Source organism: Oryx dammah, unplaced genomic scaffold (genome assembly GCF_014754425.2).
Source record: "Oryx dammah isolate SB20612 unplaced genomic scaffold, SCBI_Odam_1.1 HiC_scaffold_18, whole genome shotgun sequence".
Classification (NCBI taxonomy): Eukaryota; Metazoa; Chordata; class Mammalia; order Artiodactyla; family Bovidae; genus Oryx; species Oryx dammah.
In genome coordinates, this window is record NW_024070202.1 from 107,123,189 (window position 1) to 107,142,695 (window position 19,507).

The window sequence follows — 19,507 nt, forward strand, 5'->3', positions numbered from 1 at the left end:
TGCTCTACATCTAAAGAGCAAAGGTTGATTTGCTGAAGGCAACACAGTTGACATTTCTGTTGAGAAACTGGAATTACATTTCCTCTCTAGGACTACTCTAATTCTCACCTTTGGTGTTCTTCCTTTACTGATTACTTCTACATTCCAGAAATTCTCTTAGTAGCAGATGTGCAGCTTAGCAACTTGTCGTCATTTAGGAATGTGCCTTGGTAACTTGACACGTGCAGCTTCAGAATGATTCCTATGTCATGGTTATTTTATCTCCTTTTTTGATTGGACATTCCTTCTTCCCATAACGCATCAGTGGCTCTAGGTAACCTATCATGGTGACACAACCCCTTTCTGTAAAACTGTATGTCAGGTTATATGATTAACTTAATGTATAACTAGTCATCATCTTAACCCATTCCAGTGTTCTTGCCTGGAGAATCCCAGGGATGGCGGAGCCTGGTGGTCTGCCATCTATGGGGTCACACAGAATCGGACATGACTGACGCAACTTGGCAGCAGCAGCAGCAGCAGTCATCATCTTGAAATCATGTCCCTTAAAAATGCTATTTTCTGAAATAATGTCTAGAGGTTTTCAACAATTCTGTCCTAAGTGATCCTGTTTTATAGTTTTCATAGTGAAATGGGAGAAAATCAGACAATAGTTACAGAGTTCATTCTACTGGGACTTGGTCTTGGCCCAAGGACTCAGATGCTCCTCTTTGGGCTCTTCTCCCTGTTCTGTGTCCTCACCCTGCTGGGGAATGGGGTCATCCTGGGGCTCATCTCACTGGACTCCAGACTGCACACCACCATGTCCTTCTTCTTGTCCCACCTGGCCATCGTTGACATGGCCTATGCCTGCATCACAGTGCCCCAGATGCTGGTCAACCTCCTGAGTCCAGCCAAGCCCATCTCCTTTGCTGGCTGCATCACACAGACCTTTCTCTTTCTGAGTTTCGCTCACACCGAGTGTCTGCTCCCAGTGGTGATGTCCTATGATCGGTATGTGGCCATCTGCCACCCTCTCCGATATTCTGTCATTGTGAGCTGGAGAGTCGGCATCAGCCTGGTGGGGACTTCCTGGGCATGTGGCTTCCACCTGGCCCTGGTCCATGTGGGTCTCATCCTGAGGCTGCCCTTCTGTGGGCCTCATTAAATCAGCCACTTCTTCTGTGAAATCCTGTATGTCCTCAAGCTGGCCTGTGCTGACACCTGGCTCAACCAAGTTGTCATCTTTTCAGCCTGTGTTTTTATCTTACTGGGGTCGCTCTCCCTGGTGCTGGGCTCCTATGCGCGCATCCTGGCCTCTATCCTGAGGATCCAGTCCGCTGAGGGCCGCAGGAAGGCCTTCTCCATCTGCTCTTCCCACCTCTGCGTGGTCAGGCTCTTCTTTGGCACTGCCATCGTCATGTCCATGGCCCCCAAGTCCCGCCACCCTGAGGAGCAGCAGAAGATCCTTTCCCTGTTTTACAGTTTCTTCAACCCCATGCTGAACCCACTTATCTACAGCTTGAGGAGCAAAGAGGTCAAGGGTGCCCTGAGGAGAGCACTGTTCGAGGAGAGTCATTTCCTGTTGGAGTGACATTTGAATCACTGCCCCCACCTGAAGAGTTTACTTGGAACTTTGGTACAGAGTATCTACCAAAGCTTATCACTCTGTGTCTCTGAGACTAAGTCATCCAAGACACTCTGTAAAGAACTCTCTTTTCCTCCCCATAAATTAGTTAGGTTTTGCTGCATTCATTATATTTAATTCTATCAACCGTATTAACTTTTTCATTTAACTACTTGGTGAATTAAGATGATCCAGAGGGGAAAAAAAATTACTTTATCCACTGCTAAGGAGCCCAAAAGGTTAAAATACACACTCTACCTCTGACTCCACTGGGCGTGTGCAATAATAGCAGAATAACAGACGTTAGTGATATAACCACATTCATAACAATTTTTTAAAATACTGTTGCTACAGGCAGAGACCCAGAATCCACGAATAACTTTGTCCATTTTCATCCCACATTCGGATGTTTCCTCTCAATTGTAAACCCTCTTAGAAATAGTGAAGTATAGTTTGTCAGTCGTGTCCGACTCTTTGCGATCCCACTGACTGTAGCCTACCAGGCTCCTCCGACCGTGGAATTTTCCAGGCAAGAGTACTGGAGTGGGTTGCCATTTCCTTCTCCAGGGGATCTTCTCAACCCAGGGATTGAACTGAGTTCTCCCACATTGCATGTAGACGCTTGACCCTCTGAGCCACCAGGGAAGCTGTACCAAAATGCCTACTTAGACTTAGGGGAAATTGATTTTGCTGATCAAATCCTGTAATCTGCCTTACAATTTATGTGATCAGAAATTGAGTCTCATATATAGCTGGCATCCCAGGGAAATGCCCAACAAAACCCATTGTCCAGTCTGCGCTGGTCTTTTGATGGCCGCTTGTTTCCAAACTCTCCTCATCTTCTCAAGAAAAATATCTACGATTCTCTCTGAATAGACATACCAAGGAGGAGTTAGCAAGTGCCGCAGCCCAAATTTGAATTGCTGGATATGAATGGAGAGCCCTACACAGAGGCAACTGAATGGAAAAAGGAGTGTAATAACAATAGTTAAAAGTATAATTAAGTACTCGATGCCACCTGCTTCACGTTGATTGATACTTTATAGAGATCATCTCCTTTTATCATCATAACAAATGCATTTTTCATTATCATCCCATTTTATAGATGCGAACATTAAGGCAATGGCAAATGTGAGACTCATATCCCAACAATATGATTCCCAAGTCTTTTCTACTAACAGGACAATGTAGTACCTTACTATCAGAGTTATTAAACAAAGAATAAGGTGAACCTATCCCAACAGAGGATATGTTGGGAGGCTTTGTGTTTCTTCTCAGTCTAATGTGTGCCACAGTGAATCTGGGAGAGCTAGGTATTATTTATTGAAGGCTTCTGGTCCTGGTCAGAGAGTTCTGTGGGCATGGTTGCTAAAGATGTTCAGAATTTTGTAGCAACAGAAAGAGGGTGGGAATGGAGGCTGTCGAGATTAGAGGTTTGGTTTAGACCCAGAACTAGGACATTTCTAGTGTCACGTACACCACTCACGTGTTCATACACACGTGTGTACATGTATGCACACATATTTACTGAGTGTTCACTATGGTGAGGCTCTGTTCTAAGCATCTTATGAGTATTACCTTTCTAAATCTTCATAGTAGCCCTATGAGATAGAGACTATTCACCACTTCTTAGATGAAGAAACAGAGGCACAAAGAGATTAAGTAACTTAACTAAAGCCTCACAGCTAATAAGTACCTAGTCCAGAATCAGACCTAGGCAATCTGATTACCAAACCCATAGACATACCTATATAACAATCAAATAGCTTTTGATGTTCTGGGAGAAGAAGGAAGCAGAGGAAAGGAAAAACTTTCAATATCCAGTCAAATATAGGCATTGAGCTTCATGAAGAAAAGGTACTTAAGTTTGTTAAGGAAAGCAATTTCACTTTATACTGGTGTGAAAATGAGGGAGCAAGAAAGGATTGGGAGTCCAAGGGTCCAGAGTAGAGGAAGAGCCTGTCAACTAAGATAGTCAAACAGAAAAGTGCAAGAAAGAGGTAACAGTGAAGCTTTAAATGGATGGTTTGCCAAATTCAAGAGCATTAGAAAGAGTGCTTGTACTTTGTTCAACATGGATATAATTTTTAATTCCAATAATTCCTAACACAATATTTAAATGGTTGTTTCATTTTATGATAGATGTTGCTTACTACGTTACCAGGTGCAGAAGCATATCCCCTTTAGCAGCACAGGGGACCACTCAACCTTGGAAGGAACAACGTGATAAGGGGTCCCAGCTGGAGCTCAGATTCAGCGGCCCCTTAATGAGTCAGTTGGCAGAGGCTCCAGGGGACTGACATCTCTCCCCTTGAACCTGTTCCTGCTGCTGCTACTAAGTCGCTTCAGTTGTGTCCGACTCTGTGCGACCCCACAGACAGAGGCCCACCAGGCTCCCCCGTCCCTAGGATTCTCCAGGCAAGAACACTGGAGTGGGTTGCCATTTCCTCTCCAATGCATGAAAGTGAAAAGTGAAAGTGAAGTCGCTCAGTCGTGTCCGACTCTTAGTGACCCCATGGACTGCAGCCCACCAGGCTCCTCTGTCCATGGGATTTTCCAGGCAAGAGCACTGGAGTAGGGTGCCATTGCCTTCTCCGTGAACCTGTTGCTAGACAACCAAATACTAAGAAAACATGTGAGACCTTCCCTCGGGCAAAGAGATTCACATTTTGTTTTCTTATTTCCAACATTTTCTGATCTTTCACCTGGGATCTACAGAACATTTCTCAGCTACGTATTATCTCTTCATGTGGGGAAGGACAAGTATCAGTTTCTCTCTTTATCCTTACTGCCTTAACACTCCTAACACAGAACAAGCACTCAGCAAACACTCCTTAAATAAAGGATGCTTTAACTATCAGCTGCATTTCCAAATTTTCAGTGGAGCTATCTTCCGATTGCTAATCTTCCTTAAGTCTAATTGTGAGTTATAGTTACAAAGTTTGATCATATCTGATAATTATGAAGTGCTTACTCTATGGTAAGAACTACATAAAACACTTTCAAATAATCTTCGTATCAAAATCTGTAGAGTGGGTACAGTTGTTATCCTTACATAATGATGAGGAAAATGAACTTCAGGAAAGTGAATTGATTTACCCAAGGACACAAAATAAATAAATAAATTTATTTCCTTGAATTTTATTTATTTTAAAAATCAAGGAAATAAAATTTAAGGTCAGGCAGTTTGGCTTTAAAATAATTCTAAACCACTCTTTTGTAGAGGATCTGCTGATATTCATAAACTGAATGGCTGGCATCTGTACTGTTCATAGTAGACCCTCAGTAAACTGAATGAACAAATCACAGTCCCTGTGTCCTGATTTCTACCCATAACTTACAGGCCTGGGAATGTGTTACCTTGTATCCGTTTAAGTCAAAGATCTTGCTATCCCTTAGATTTATCCAGTTTTTGTTTTTAGTGTATTCTTATTTGATGAATATTAATAATCAAGAATGCAGTATTGGTCTAGGATCACAGAGAGGAAAGGAAACACATTTGGGTAGAAATTTAGCATTTACTGTAAAAACTGCTAAGGCTGTTTATTCATTTCTATTGCAAGGAACAGTGGTCATTCGCTTTGCAGAGGAGCGTGTCCACCTGCTGAACCTGTGATTCTGGAAGGCCAGGATGGGAGGTGCTGTCCTTAAAAAACCCAGGCAAGAGGGTGGAGGCTATTATTAGTAATAGCTGCAGTAAGGATAGGAAGGGGAATCCACGTGTGGTGGCGGGCTCACTTGCAGCCTAAAATTGGCACCTGCAGCATATTTGGCATGTGGACCGGGGATTGCCAACCACAGACCTGTAGGATTGCTGTTTACCACTTACTGTGAACGTAGATTATCATTGTTAATATGGGCTGTTGAGAGAGGGCAAAAACAAATGAGCGGAGAGCTGGAATGCTGTCCGACTGGGTGAAAACAGGGCTATGTTTTCCCAACCAGCAAGGGGAGTGTCTTATACTTCCTTTCTTGACAAACTTTGGATAGCATTGGCTCATTTTGATCTTTCTTTAACCTGTGCTTCTCTTTGTTTCTAATTTTTGAAGTTGTGTTGGGCCAAAAGTAGAGGTGGATCCTTGAATACAGTGTGATTCAGTCAACAGAGCGCAGGCTTAGATTCAGGACATCCCAGTCCCCATCCCAGTTCCCCCCCTGACTCGCTCGTGACCTTAGAGAAGTATTTTACTCCCCTGGCCTATAGTTTCCTCATCTATAAAATGAGAAGTCGAACTAGACAATCTTTGTGGGTCTTTCTTATTTCCTACTTTCTGTCTCTCTTAGTTTCCTCACGTTCCATTGGAATTTGGATGTTGAATTTTTCCAAAGGAATACAGAATGAGTTCCATGCAGAGAAAATGAAATGGATTCTTAAGATAATTGAATGTCTTGGGCTCTAAACATAGTAGGAACACAATAGTAATGGCTGAATTAATAAATGAGTTGAACATTTAATGTTCCAGGAAATAGGAATTGTATAAGGCTGGCTAAAGCATAAGGTGAAATGCCCACTCTAAGAAAAGTTAAATTTTATTAGCCTTCTCAGATGTTGTTAAGAGTAATTTCACTGGATAGGTTCTGGGACCTGGAATAAACTTAAATAATGTCTAATTTTGTATCTCTAAAATAACAATTTTAATATATAGTATTTATTGAGCATTATTAAGTTTCAGGTGGTGAGATACATGCATTATGTTTTTTTTATGCCTGGGCACCTTTGCTGTCCACCTGAAACTATCACAACAGTGTTTTTAAATTTATTTATTTTTTAATTGAAGGATAACTACAGAATTGTGTTGCTTTCTGCCAAACATCAACAGAGATACGTGCATTATTATCTTGTCTAAGCTTCGTAACAGTTCTGAGTTTAGTACTTTTATTACAGTCATTTTTAAAAAGAAGAAATGGAGGCACAGGGATGGTAAGAGTTATAGGAAAGTGTATGACACAACCTGAGTTCTAATCTAGGTCAGCCTGACACCACAACCACACCCATAATCACTAAGCATACTGCCTCCCTGTAGCCTGGACTTCGGGAATCTTTCTCTACATATAGTAAAGTTAGACTCAAGAAAATCACCCTGAATATTCTGAAATTCCATTTTAATAAAAAGATAAAAATATAGCTAACAGAGTTTCAGAATAAATATAATGAACAAAGTAGTAATATACAAACAAATTGTTTAACTGAGCAAAAATTCCTGGATACAGTAGAGACAAATGAACCACACAGAGGAGAACAAGTGAAAACCACTAATGAATATGATGAGAGATGTACAGCCTCTCCAGTGATTAGAAAAATTAATTTTAAAGCATGAGATACCATTTGTTTGCCCATCAGCTGGACAAAAAGAAAACGATTGATACTTTATAGTGTGGCTGAGCATATGGGCAATTAGGAATTTCCCCATAGTCTTGGTGGAAATAGAAATTGATTTCATGGTTATATGGGAATATGTCTTCCAACATTAAAATTTGCACACCTGCTATGCAACAATTCCAATTCTAGAAACATATCCTATAGAAATATTCACATATACATGTTAAAAATATGTATGTGTAAATTTATTTTAAATTGAAAATTTTGTAGTAGCAAAATGCCACAAATAACCTTATATCTTTCAACAATGCAGTTGTTAAATATTATATAAGCCTCCATTTTGGAATATTTTATATAACTATTATAATAAACAAGTTTTAGTAATTAAGTTTAGTATGGGTAAACAAGTAATATTTGGAAGATTCTCATAAGTAAGAAAAAGTCATATTGATATAGTACTTGATCATAAAAATACACAAAGAAGTCTGGGATATATGGTCAGCGCATGTTATTTCCCAGGAATAATAGGAAACGGTTTTGTTAACCATCTAGCAGTCTCTGCCACCAGTAACCAGAGGCTCTGAGTTCCTAGCTCTCTGGCCCTTTAGGACATCACTGAAACTCTAGAGACCTGGTGGTACTAAGGCTGCAGAAGAGAGACTTGAGTCTCCTCCCAGGTCCTCAGCAGCAGCTCTGCCAGTGATACAGATGGATTTGTGTCTGATGTTATGTGAAATACATCCAAATAAAGCTTCAAGGCAAATCCTCTAGGCTCCACTACAGCAGACATTCTGAATTGCTAATACTCCCCAGATCACTTCCTGAGGGCTGGTGTCAGCCTTGATCATCAAATCTTTAGATAGTAGGAAATCCCATGGACCTGAGTTCAGGTATACCAGTTTTGGAGGAGGGTGGGGGTTGCCCCATCTTTGAAGTGTTAATAAGATGCCACCCACCCTGTCTGTTCCAAAGAGGAGCTGGGAATTCCAAAATGGTAATATACACATCAACAATTTTTAAGCTGAAAACTACTAAACATTATTTTTAGATCTATAAAATTGAAAATCATCAGTTCTCTCCTCTCACCTTATTTCTTTTCTCCTCCCCTACTTTCTCTATGTACTTTTCCAGTTCAGTCGCTCAGTTGTGTCCAACTCTGCGACCCTATTGACTGCAGCACACCAGGCTTCCCTGTCCATCACCAAACCAGAAGTTCACCCAAACTCATGTCCATAGACTCAGTGATGCCAGACAACCATCTCATCCTCTGTCGTCCCCTTCTCCTCCCACCTTCAATCTTTCCTATCATCAGGGTTTTTTTCCAACGAGTCAATTCTTCGCATCAGGTGGCCAAAAGTATTGGAGTTTCACCTTCAACATCAGTTCTTCCAATGAATATTCAGGACTGATTTCCTTTAGGATGGACTGGTTGGATCTCCTTGCAGTCCAAGGGACTCTCAAGAGTCTTCTCCAACACCACAGTTCAAAAGCATCAATTGTTTGGTGCTCAGCTTTCTTTATAGTCCAACTCTCACATGCATACATGACTACTGGAAAAAAACCATAGTTTTGACCAGACAGACCTTTGTCGGCAAAGTAATGTCTCTGCTTTAGGCATCATTACTTTTTACCTGACTCCTTTTAAAACACACAGCATTTAAAATGTGCTTTCTTTAACTAAAACCTACTATAATTTGATTCTGCAGAAGATATTGAGGAAGATCCAAAGAAGACTGTCTGAACAAAAGTTATAACTGGGCAAAGGGTTAGATTTGGGATAACCCATTAGACAGATAAATGATCCTTTCTTCCCAGAAGGCAGGATATAATAGGAGATTGGACACTCCTGCTTGAAGATGGTGGAGAGAGTGGAGAAGTCTGCATTTCCGGTTATCCAAACTGCTTTTCCCATGTTGTTTGTATTGAACTGGAAGAGCAGAAAGGAACCAGAGAGCAAAGCTGGTAAAAAGTCAAGATGCTAAATGATTGAATCTTCCAGTGTGCAGTAGTCATCCAGTACTCCATGCCTGCATCCTCCTCCATGGCATTCAGCAGAACAAATTATTAGTGTGTGTGCAGTGGGAGCCTTTCTGTGGGCTGCAGCAATGCTACTGATGGAGTAATATGGACTTCCTGAGCTATTTTTCCTTTTATGAAGCCAAGGCCTACCCAGTAGGATTTTAGAGGCACCCTAGAGTCCCTTGGACTGCAAGGAGAGCCAACCAGTCCATTCTGAAGGAGATCAGCCCTGGGATTTCTTTGGAAGGAATGATGCTAAAGCTGAAACTCCAGTACTTTGGCCACCTCATGAGAAGGGTTGACTCATTGGAAAAGAGTCTCATGCTGGGAGGGATTGGGGGCAGGAGGAGAAGGGGACGACAGAGGATGAGATGGCGGGATGGCATCACTGACTCAATGAACGTGAGTCTGGGTGAACTCCGGGGGTTGGTGATGGACAGGGAGGCCTGGCGTGCTGCGATTCATGGGGTCGCAAAGAGTCAGACACGACCGAGCAACTGAACTGAACTGAACTGAACTGAACTGAGGCTTAGAATGATCGGATCTCTTCCTCTTTCCTTCAGATACCCAGAATTTCTTTACCAAGACTGTCCTTTGTTTTACAATCACAAATAAGCATGCAGATGCATATATTCATGCTAGGTTATAAATAGTAGGTATTAGGGAACCTGTTTTGATAAGAGTTACAGTCCTAGATACCTAGAGACTGACACTCCTCTTGCCAATTTCACCTATTTTAATCCTCACCTCTTCTGAAACCAGTAGCCACAGGAGATTTTTAGCTACTGTCTAAGTCAGCCTAGACAGCATATTAAAAAGCAGAGACATTACTTTGCCAACAAAGGTCCATCTAGTCAAAGCTATGGTTTTTCCAGTGGTCATGTATGGATGTGAGAGTTGGACTATAAAGAAAGCTAAGCGCGAAAGAATTGATGTTTTTGAACTGTGGTGTTGGAGGAGCCTCTTGAGAGTCCTTTGGACTGTAAGGAGATCCAACCAGCTCATCCTAAAGGAAATCAGTCTTGAATATTTATTGGAAAAACTGAAGCTGAAACTCCAGTACTTTGGTCACCTGCTGTGAAGAATTGACTCGCTGGAAAAGAGCCTGATGCTGGGAAAGATTGAAGGCAAGAGGAGAAGGGGACAACAATGAGATGGCTGGATGGCATCACTGACTCAATGGACATGAGTTTGAGCAAGCTCCAGGAGTTGGTGACGGACAGGAAAGCTTGGTGTGCTTCAGTCCATGGGGTCGCAAAGAGTCGCACACAACTGAGTGACTGAACTGAAATGAAGTCTCTAAAGTCTCTGAAACCTGCCAGAAGACAAGATAATGGTAAAAACAAAACCACGCAAAACAAATATCCATTAAGTTTCACAAGTGGGGGCCAATTACGTAAAGAGCAATAATCCCCACTCTCCATACAATGGACGGTCATGCCGTTAGCAGCAAACAAAAAACAATGTGGAGGAACTTGCCTGGTGGTCCAGTGACTAAGAGTCTCCACTCCCAATGCAGGGGGCCCAGGTTCAGTCCCTTGTCAGGGAACCAGATTCCACATGCCACAATAAGACCTGGCATGGCAAAAAATATAACAAACAATGTGGATGCTCTTCTGTATCTTATATAGAAAAACCTCCAAGTTACATTAAGAAAAGCAAGTAATAGGAGGTATGAATAATCTATGGCCATATGTGCTTATATGTACAGAAAATAACTCTGGAGACATACATAAGAGACCATAATAGAGAGTTCTGGAAACTGGAATGATGGTGACAAGCAACAGCACAACTAGGCTGAAGTTTATAAAACTTCAACTTCTTTAAGAAAAAGAGCATACGTTTATGACTATAAAATTAGTTCTGGCCTTGAAAGGGGCCCTTGGTAGGGACACTAAAGCTTAAGTTTCACCAGCATCACAATAAATCTACCTCTTAAAACAAGTAAAGGAAGCAGAATGTCAAGAAAAACTTTTGAAAGCTGTTTGCCATTTGAGCCACTTTTACCTACTGAAAAGCTAAATTAACAAAACAATCTATAAATTGTAGGAATATTTCCTCAGATTAGTCTCCCAAGGCAAAATAATTAAAAGTAAAATAAACAAATGGGACCAAATCAACTTATAAGCATTTGCATAGCTCAGGAAACCATCAACAAAATTAAAAGACAACCTACACAATGGGAGAAAATATTTGCAAAAAATGAAACCAAGTGGTTAACATCCAAAATATATAAATAGCTCCTACAGCTCAATATCAAGAAAAAACAAACAACCCATCAAAAAATGGCTAGAAGACCTAAATAGGCATTTCTCCAAAGAAGATATCAGTTCTGTCGCTCAGGCGTGTCCAACTCTTTGTGACCCCATGAATTGCAGCACACCAGGCCTCCCTGTCCATCACCAACTCCTGGAGTTCACTCAAACTCACGTCCATCGAGTCCGTGATGCCATCCAGCCATCTCATCCTCTGTCGTCCCCTTCTCCTCCTGCCCCCAATCCCTCCCAGCATCAGAGTTTTTTCCAATGAGTCAACCCTTCACATGAGGTGGCCAAAGTACTGGAGTTTCAGCTTTAGCATCATTCCTTCCAAAGAACACCCAGGACTGATCTCTTTTAGAATGGACTGGTTGGATCTCCTGGCAGTCCAAGGGACCCTCAAGAGTCTTCTCCAACACCACAGTTCAAAAGCATCAATTCTTCGGTGCTCAGCTTTCTTCACAGTCCAATTCTTACATCCATACATGACCACTGGAAAAACCATAGCCTTGACTAGATGGACCTTAGTTGGCAAAATAATGTCTCTGCTTTTGAATATGCTATCTAGGTTAGTCATAACTTTCCTTCCAAGGAGCAAGCATCTTTTAATTGCATGGCTGCAGTCACCATCTGCAGTGATTTTGGAGCCCAAAAACATGAAGTCTCTCACTGTTACCATTATTTCCCCATGTATTTCCCATGAAGTGATGGGACCAGATGCCATGATCTTCGTTTTCTGAATGTTGAGCTTTAAGCCAACTTTTTCACTCTCCTGTTTCACTTTCATCAAGAGGCTTTTTAGTTCCTTTTCACTTTCTGCAATAAGGGTGGTGTCATCTGCATATCTGAAGTTATCGATATTTCTCGAAGATATACAGATGGCCAAAAAGCACATGAAAAGATGCTCAACTAATTATTAAATCAAAATTACAATGACATATCACCTCACCAATCAGACTTGCTATCATCTAAAAGTCTACAAATAATAGATGTTGGAGAGGGCATGGTGAAAATGTAAACTGGTGTAACCACTGTGGATTATAGGAATATAGAGTTTCCTTAAAAAACTAAAAATAGAGCTACCATATAATCTAGCAAACCCACCCCTGGTCATTTAACCAGGACTTACATAACAGGAGGGGCTTCCAGGTGGCACCAGTGGTAATGCAGCTGCCTGCCAATGACATGAAGACATAAACGACACAGGTTCCATCTCTGGGTCAAGGAGGTCCTCTGGAGGAGGGCATGGCAACCCACTCCAGTATTCTTGCCTGGGGAATCCCACGAACAGAGGAGCCTGGCAGGCTATGGTCCATAGGGTTGCACGAAGTCGGACATGACTGAAGCAACTTAGCATGCCAAGTATATCAAAGGATAAGTTTTATACCTTTAAATTTCAAAACATGTCAATGTGTAACATGTGATTTTTTAAAAATCGTATTTTGAGAAGGTTAAGACAGATTTTTATGCAAAATTCACACTAACTAACCTAAAACTCAAAGCAGCCTGAAACTGTTTAGAGGGCAGCCTGTTGAAGTCCCAAACCTTCACAGGGAGAATCAAATCCATATTTGATGTAGACCAAACCAGAGTAAAGAGAGACTTAGAAGCAGAGTGCTCACATTCAAAAGTCTCAGTATTTACTCAATGATGCAATGCATTTATTATTTGAATTAAAACATAGTCCCAGGGATTTTTTTTTTAGTGGAACCAATACAATTTCTAGAAAACAATTCTGTAAGCTCCTGGCAACTATTAATTCTTCCCTGAGCTCACCATCACAATGTTTTAGCTCCTTTAATATAAGGGACCTCCTTTTTCAAACTCCTCTGGAGAAGACTGAAAAGAGCCATTCAATCAGCATTTCTTCCTTTTATTTTCTTTGGGGATTTCGAGTTGCTTTGGTAAATTCAAAGAGGACAGGATCCCTTGTTGTTCAGTGGCTAAGTCATGTCCGACTCCATGACACCATGAACTACAGCATTCCAGGCTTCCATGTCCTTCACTATCTCCTGGAGTTTACTCACACTTATGTCTATTGAGCTGGTGATGCCATCCAGCCATCTCATCCTCTGTCACTTCCTTCTCCTCTTGCCCTCAATCTTTCCCATGAACACAATGAAAAGGATCCCTTGGGACATGTTTCAAACCCAAATCTGAGGATGCAGAGCCTAAAAGAAACAATTCTGAGATAAGAGTATAGAGGACCCTAAGTATATGGAATTATTCTGAAAATGAGAAAGCTGCCACCGATTAAGAGCTGCTAACTTAACCATTAGAATATATGAGATCAAGATTTAGAATATATTAGAAACCTTTTGTTACTTAAAAATGGTGTGTTCCTAACACGATTTAAAGCCAAGATAGCATTTCAAGATTGATCTGTGCAAAGACAGCTTCTGTGACCAGAAAGGCTTGTGACCTAAAGCATTTATTTCCACCAGATGGTGCTATAGCTTCTGCCAAGCAGAAGATTCAGGTTTCCTTCAGGAACTAGGAATCCGAAGTGGGGCAGGACTGGGGACCAAATTGGTTGATGAGTCTTTCAAAGAAACACTTTGCACAAAGACATTCTGGTGGAGCTTGATGCAGGCTACGAGGGTGAAGGCTGTTTCAGATGATCATGTTTCCACCACCTCCACACATACCCGGGTCAATGTCTCAAGGCTTCACGCTCACCTGCTGCCCAGCCTTTCCAAAATGCTGCTCTAACTGCTGTCAGGCCCATGTCAGGAATGGAACGTGCATATTAAGGAGTGGTGTAGAGTGTCAGCAATCATGGGAATCTATCTCCCACAGCACCCACATTTTCTATCCAGGGGCAGCTCAAGACTCAGCCTTTCCTTACCACTTTACTCATACTTTCCTTTAAGTTTCCCTGGGTTGGTATTTTTAATCTCTCTTTGGGCTTATCAGAGGCTGCTTTGGAATATTATCATTTGCATCTAAATTCTCCAACTTCTTCTGGGACAAAGTTCATGTCATAATTGCCCTTTGCCTATCCCACAATGAGCACCTTACCTTGAATTCATGCACAGTCATGATATCACGAATGCAGACTGTCTAAAGAAAGTGCCCAGTTGCCTTGGTAGCCTGAGTAATCAGGCGGATGCTAACCACCTGGCCACTACCTAGGAGCTAGGGGTGTGATGTCTTAAGTCACAACCTCTGTGGAGCTCTTTGATCATCACCAAAAGGATAGGATTAAACTTTCCACCTAACCCTCAAATGTTTTACTTCTGTATTTTTAATGGCTTCAGTATCCCTGTCTTGAGGGAGCCATGGAAGCAGGACTATCTGTATCATAAGGGAATTAGGACTTTTCTGCTAAAGTGAATAGCATCTCTGTCTCTCTCTTCATCTTTATTCTCATCTCTATTTTTCTGTCTCCCATTCCATGCCTTGGCAATCAAAACTGGGACAGAGCAATACATGGCTGGTCACTCCCTCTCCCTCTTGTTGCTGCAACCTCTCTCCCCCCACAAGGAGTTACAGGCAGGTAAGTGGGAACCTAGCGGTACAATGTCAAGAGGATGCTCTGGGTCCACTCATAGGAATAAGACAGAAAATCTGCTGTGCGGCTAAGGGAGTCTTGGCTGCCTTCTGAAGAAGAATAGAATAATATGAATAAAGGTAGAAGAGTTACACTTACACCTAAGGACAATCCCTGGGGACTTTGAGAGCTGGAGCAAGATACTTCCAGAATTAGACCTTAAGGGCTTGAGATTAAGAATGAGGCCAGTAACAATGTTACCAGTTTTTACTTTCAGAAGGAGAGGTAATACACAAAAACCTAACTCTTTCTTTCAATAATATGATGAGATTTTCATCTAAAAAAGACAAAATATCAAAAAAAGATACAATGCACATTTCCCAGCTTCTCCTAAATAAGAAAAAATATCAAATATACATGTACAAAATGATAGGAGAAATATTTACCTTTATGTATATATGAGCACGTATTTGTGTATGCATGTACAAAAAGAAAATAATATGGCTCATAAACATATACATGCACACACACATTCACACATGAGGTAAAATTAAAGGTGGGTAAAGAAGAAAATAGGGCTAAAGCAAAATAAAAGTAGAAGGAATCAATACAGTTTAGTCACTCAGTTGTGTCCAACTCTTTGTGACCCCATGAACCAAAGCACGCCAGGCCTCCCTGTCCATCAGCAATTCCTGGAGTTTACCCAAACTCATGTCCATTGAGTCGGTGATGCCATCCAAGCATTTCATCCTCTGTCGTCCCCTTCTCTGCCTGCCCTCAATCTTTCCCAGCATCAGGGTCTTTTCAAATGAGTCAGCTCTTCGTATCAGGTGGCCAAAGTATTGGAGTTTCAGCTTCAACATCAGTCCTTCCAATGAACACCCAGGACTAATCTCCTTTAGGATGGAATGGATTGATCTCCTTGCAGTCCAACGGACTCTCAAGAGTCTTCTCCAATACCACAGTTCAAAATCATCAATTCTTCGGTGCTTAGCTTTCTTTATAGTCTAACTCTCACATGCATACATGACCACCAGAAAAACCATAACCTTGACTAGACAGATCTTTGTTGACGAAGTAATGTCTCTGCTTTTTAATATGCTGTCTAGGTTGGTCATAACTTTCCTTCCAAGAAGTAAGTGTCTTTTAACTTCGTGGCTGCAATCACCATCTGCAGTGATTTTGGAGCCCCCCAAAATAAAGTCAGCTGCTGTTTCCACTGTTTCCCCATCTATTTGCCATGAAGTGATGGGACTGGCTGCCATGATCTAAGTTTTCTGAATGTTGAGCTTTAAGCCAACTTTTTTCACTCTCTTCTTTCACCTTCATCAAGAGGCTTTTTAGTTCCTCTTCACTTTCTGCCATAAGGGTAGTGTAAGTGTTCACAAAGAAAAATGACTAGTGAAAATCATAAAGAGTTGTTAGCACAACAGCATTCATGTAAACTGAAAATACAAACAACACAGAGTTCGTTTCTATAATACAAAAGGAGTAAAGACTCAAAACAAAGGAGGAAATTCGAAACCAAAGGAACCAGAGGAGACAGTGTGCCTTGAAGATTGTAGTCAATCCACTTTCTGTACCCGTCCATCCCAAATCAAAGTTAAACAGGTAAAGTATAGTAAAAGACCTAGGAAGTGCCATTATGGAGATTAGCTCCAAAGGGTGTGGAAGTTCAGAATAGAGAAGAGGGAAACTTCACCAAATAAAGTGACCTTAATGTTGAATCTTGAAGGATGTGTAAGAGTTTGCAGAAAGTAGGAGAAGGGAAAGTATAAGCTGAGGGCGATGGAAAAGCAGGTTTCTAAGTATAATCAAAAGATAAGAAAGGAAAGATTAGAGATTATTTGTTATACTCTTTTTTTTTTTTTTAATATTTATTTGTGCCAGGTCTTAGTTGTGTCACGTGAGATCTCCAGTCTTGTTTGTAGGATGTGGGATCTCTAGTCAGTTGGCTTATGAGATCTAGTTCCCTGACCAGGGATCATACCTGGGCCCCCTGCTTTGGGAGTGCAGAGTCTTAGCCACTGGACCACCAGGGAAGTCTCAATTTGTTATACTCTTAAGTAACCATGTTGAGATGCAGATCTGGCCCTTAATCCCTGCTTTAGATCCTTCAGTGGCTTCCCCTGCCCTCAGGATAAAGACTCAGATCCTAAATGTGGTCCAGCCAGCACCCCCAGGATCTCTGTCTCCACTCACACCACAGTTTCATTTTGTGCCAGTGTCTCTCCCCCACCCTCTAGATCTGAAACACTCTAGCTTTTGTTCAGTTCCTAAAATGAGCCAGTGACCTTCCAGCCTTGGGGTTCTCAAATCCTTCACCTCCGCCTGAAACCCTCTTCCCCATCCTCTTTCCCTAGTTCATTTCTATTCATCTTTCAGAGTCAGCTGAAATATTACTCCAAACTATTGATTTTTCCACCTCCACAGACTTATTCTCTTAAGTTGAACATATAAACTTCCTGCACCAATTAAAATTATAATAGCTATTAAGTAATCACTTGTTTAATGTTTATGTGCTGTCGTAATATAAGCTGATCAAATTTGCCTGTTTTTCCAGGTATCTCTTGACTTCCTACTTTTGCATTCCAATCCCTGATGATGAAAAGGACATCTTTTTTTTGGTGTTCTAGAGGGTGTAGGTCTTCATAGAACCATTTAACTTCAGTTTCTTCAGCATTAGTGGTTGGGGCAGAGACTTGGATCACTGCTGTGTTGAATGGTTTGCCTTGTTAGCGAAACGAGATCGTTCTGTTGTTTTTGAGATTGCATCCAAGTACATTTTTGAGATTGCATCCAAGTACTACATTTCAGACTCTTTCATTAACTACAAGAGCTACTCTATTTCTTCTAAGGGATTCTTGCCCACAGTAGTAGATATAATGGTCATCTGAATTAAATTTGCCCACTCTCATCCATTTTAGTTCAGTGACTCCTAAGATGTCGATGTTTATTCTTGCCATCTCCTGCTTGAACACGTCCAATTTACCTTAATTCATGGAGTTTATAGCATTGGACTTTACTTTCACCACCAGACACATCCACAACTGAGTGTTGTTTCCACTTTGGCCCAGCCTCTTCATTCTTTCTGGAGCTATTTCTCCACTCCTCTCCAGCAGCATATTGGACACCTACCAACCTCAGAGACTCATCTTCCAGTGTCATATCTTTTTGCCTTTTCATACTGTTCAGACATGACTTAACAACTGAACCACACCAACAATATAAACTGGCATGGTAAGGACTATGTGGACCATAATATCCCCAGCCTCTTATTCAATGCCTTGCACAAAATGGAAACACAACAAATATGTTGAATAATTGAGGAAATTAAATAATTGAATGAGAGTGCCTACTTGGGTTGAAAAAGGTAACTCTGCTTGTAGACTAACTAGCGAAGACAGTAAAATCTAAGAGTTGAGGTCCAACCAAGGAAATATTGATCCCATTCTTTCTATAAGGAATGAAAGGATATCCACAGCAGGGTGCTCAGTGGATCTACTGGGAGAATGGGATGAAAATATTAGAACTTTTCATTCTATTTATTTTCATCTCATTATTTTAAATGTCTGTTTTCTATATTATAAAGTACATGTATATTATTTGGCTTCCCTGGTGGCTCAGATGGTAAAGAGTCTGCCTACAATGCGGGAGACCTGGATTTGATCCCTGGGTTGGGAAGATCCCCTGGAGAAGGAAATGGCAACCCACTCCAGTATTCTAGCCTGGAGAATCCCATGGACAGGGGAGCCTGGTAGGCTGCAGTCCATGGGGTCGCAAAGAGTCGGACATGACTGAGCGACTTCACTTTCACTTTGTATATTATTTACAACTGAACAAAACACACTGTAACCATTCTAGGGAAAGATGTGGTCATTCTCAGATATTATTTTCCAGGTGTTTTGTCCATGGGATTTCCCAGGCAAGAACACTGGAGTGGGCTGCCGTTTCCTCCTCCAGGTGGTCGTTGTTGTTCAGTCGCTTAGTCGTGTCCGACTCTTTGCTACCCCATGAACCGCAGCACGCCAGGCCTCCCTGTCCATCACCAATTCCCGGAGTCCACCCAAACTCACGTCCATTGAGTCAGTGATGCCATCCAGCCATCTCATCCTCTCTTGTCCCCCTCTCCTCTTGCCCCCAAATCCCTCCCAGCATCAGGGTCTTTTCAAATGAGTCAGCTCTTCACATCAGGTGGCCAAAGTACTGGAGTTTCAGCTTCAACATCAGTCCTTCCAATGAACACCCAGGACTGATCTCCTTTAGGATGGACTGGTTGGATCTCCTTGCAATCCAAGGGACTCTCAAGAGTCTTCTCCAACACCACAGTTCAAAAGCATCAATTCTTTGGTGCTCATCTTTCTTTATAGTCCAACTCTCACATCCATACATGGCCACTGGAAAAACCATAGCCTTGACTAGATGGACCTTTGTTGACAAAGTAATGTCTCTGCTATCCCCTTCCTCCAGGGGATCTTCCCAACTCAGAGATCACACCTGTATCTCCTGTGTCTCCTACACTGCAGGTGGACTTTTACCTGCTGAGCCACTGAGGAAGCCCAAATAAAATGCAGAGGTCTATATATTAATATTATCCTATGATATATGTGCCCAAGCTACAAATACCTATAGGTAAAATTTCAAGAACTGTGAACCTCTAGAGACCTAGGGAGAGTGTGAAGTCAAGCCATGAAGGATCTTGAAGGTTATACAGGCTACTGAATTTGGACTTTATGTTTCCAGTGATGGGTTCTTCTAAAGGGTTTTGTTCAGTTTTATTGAGGATAATGGACAAATAAAAACTGTATATG

At 41.5% G+C, this 19,507-nt stretch overlaps 1 protein-coding gene across 1 annotated transcript; it reads left to right on the forward strand.

Annotated features, from left to right (window-relative positions):
• Positions 1–631: 631 nt before the first annotated feature.
• Positions 632–1,573, forward strand: LOC120877585 (olfactory receptor 2A1/2A42). Its single transcript, XM_040259919.1, is given in 1 exon segment — positions 632–1,573. A coding segment is annotated over 1 exon segment (942 nt).
• Positions 1,574–19,507: the final 17,934 nt, after the last annotated feature.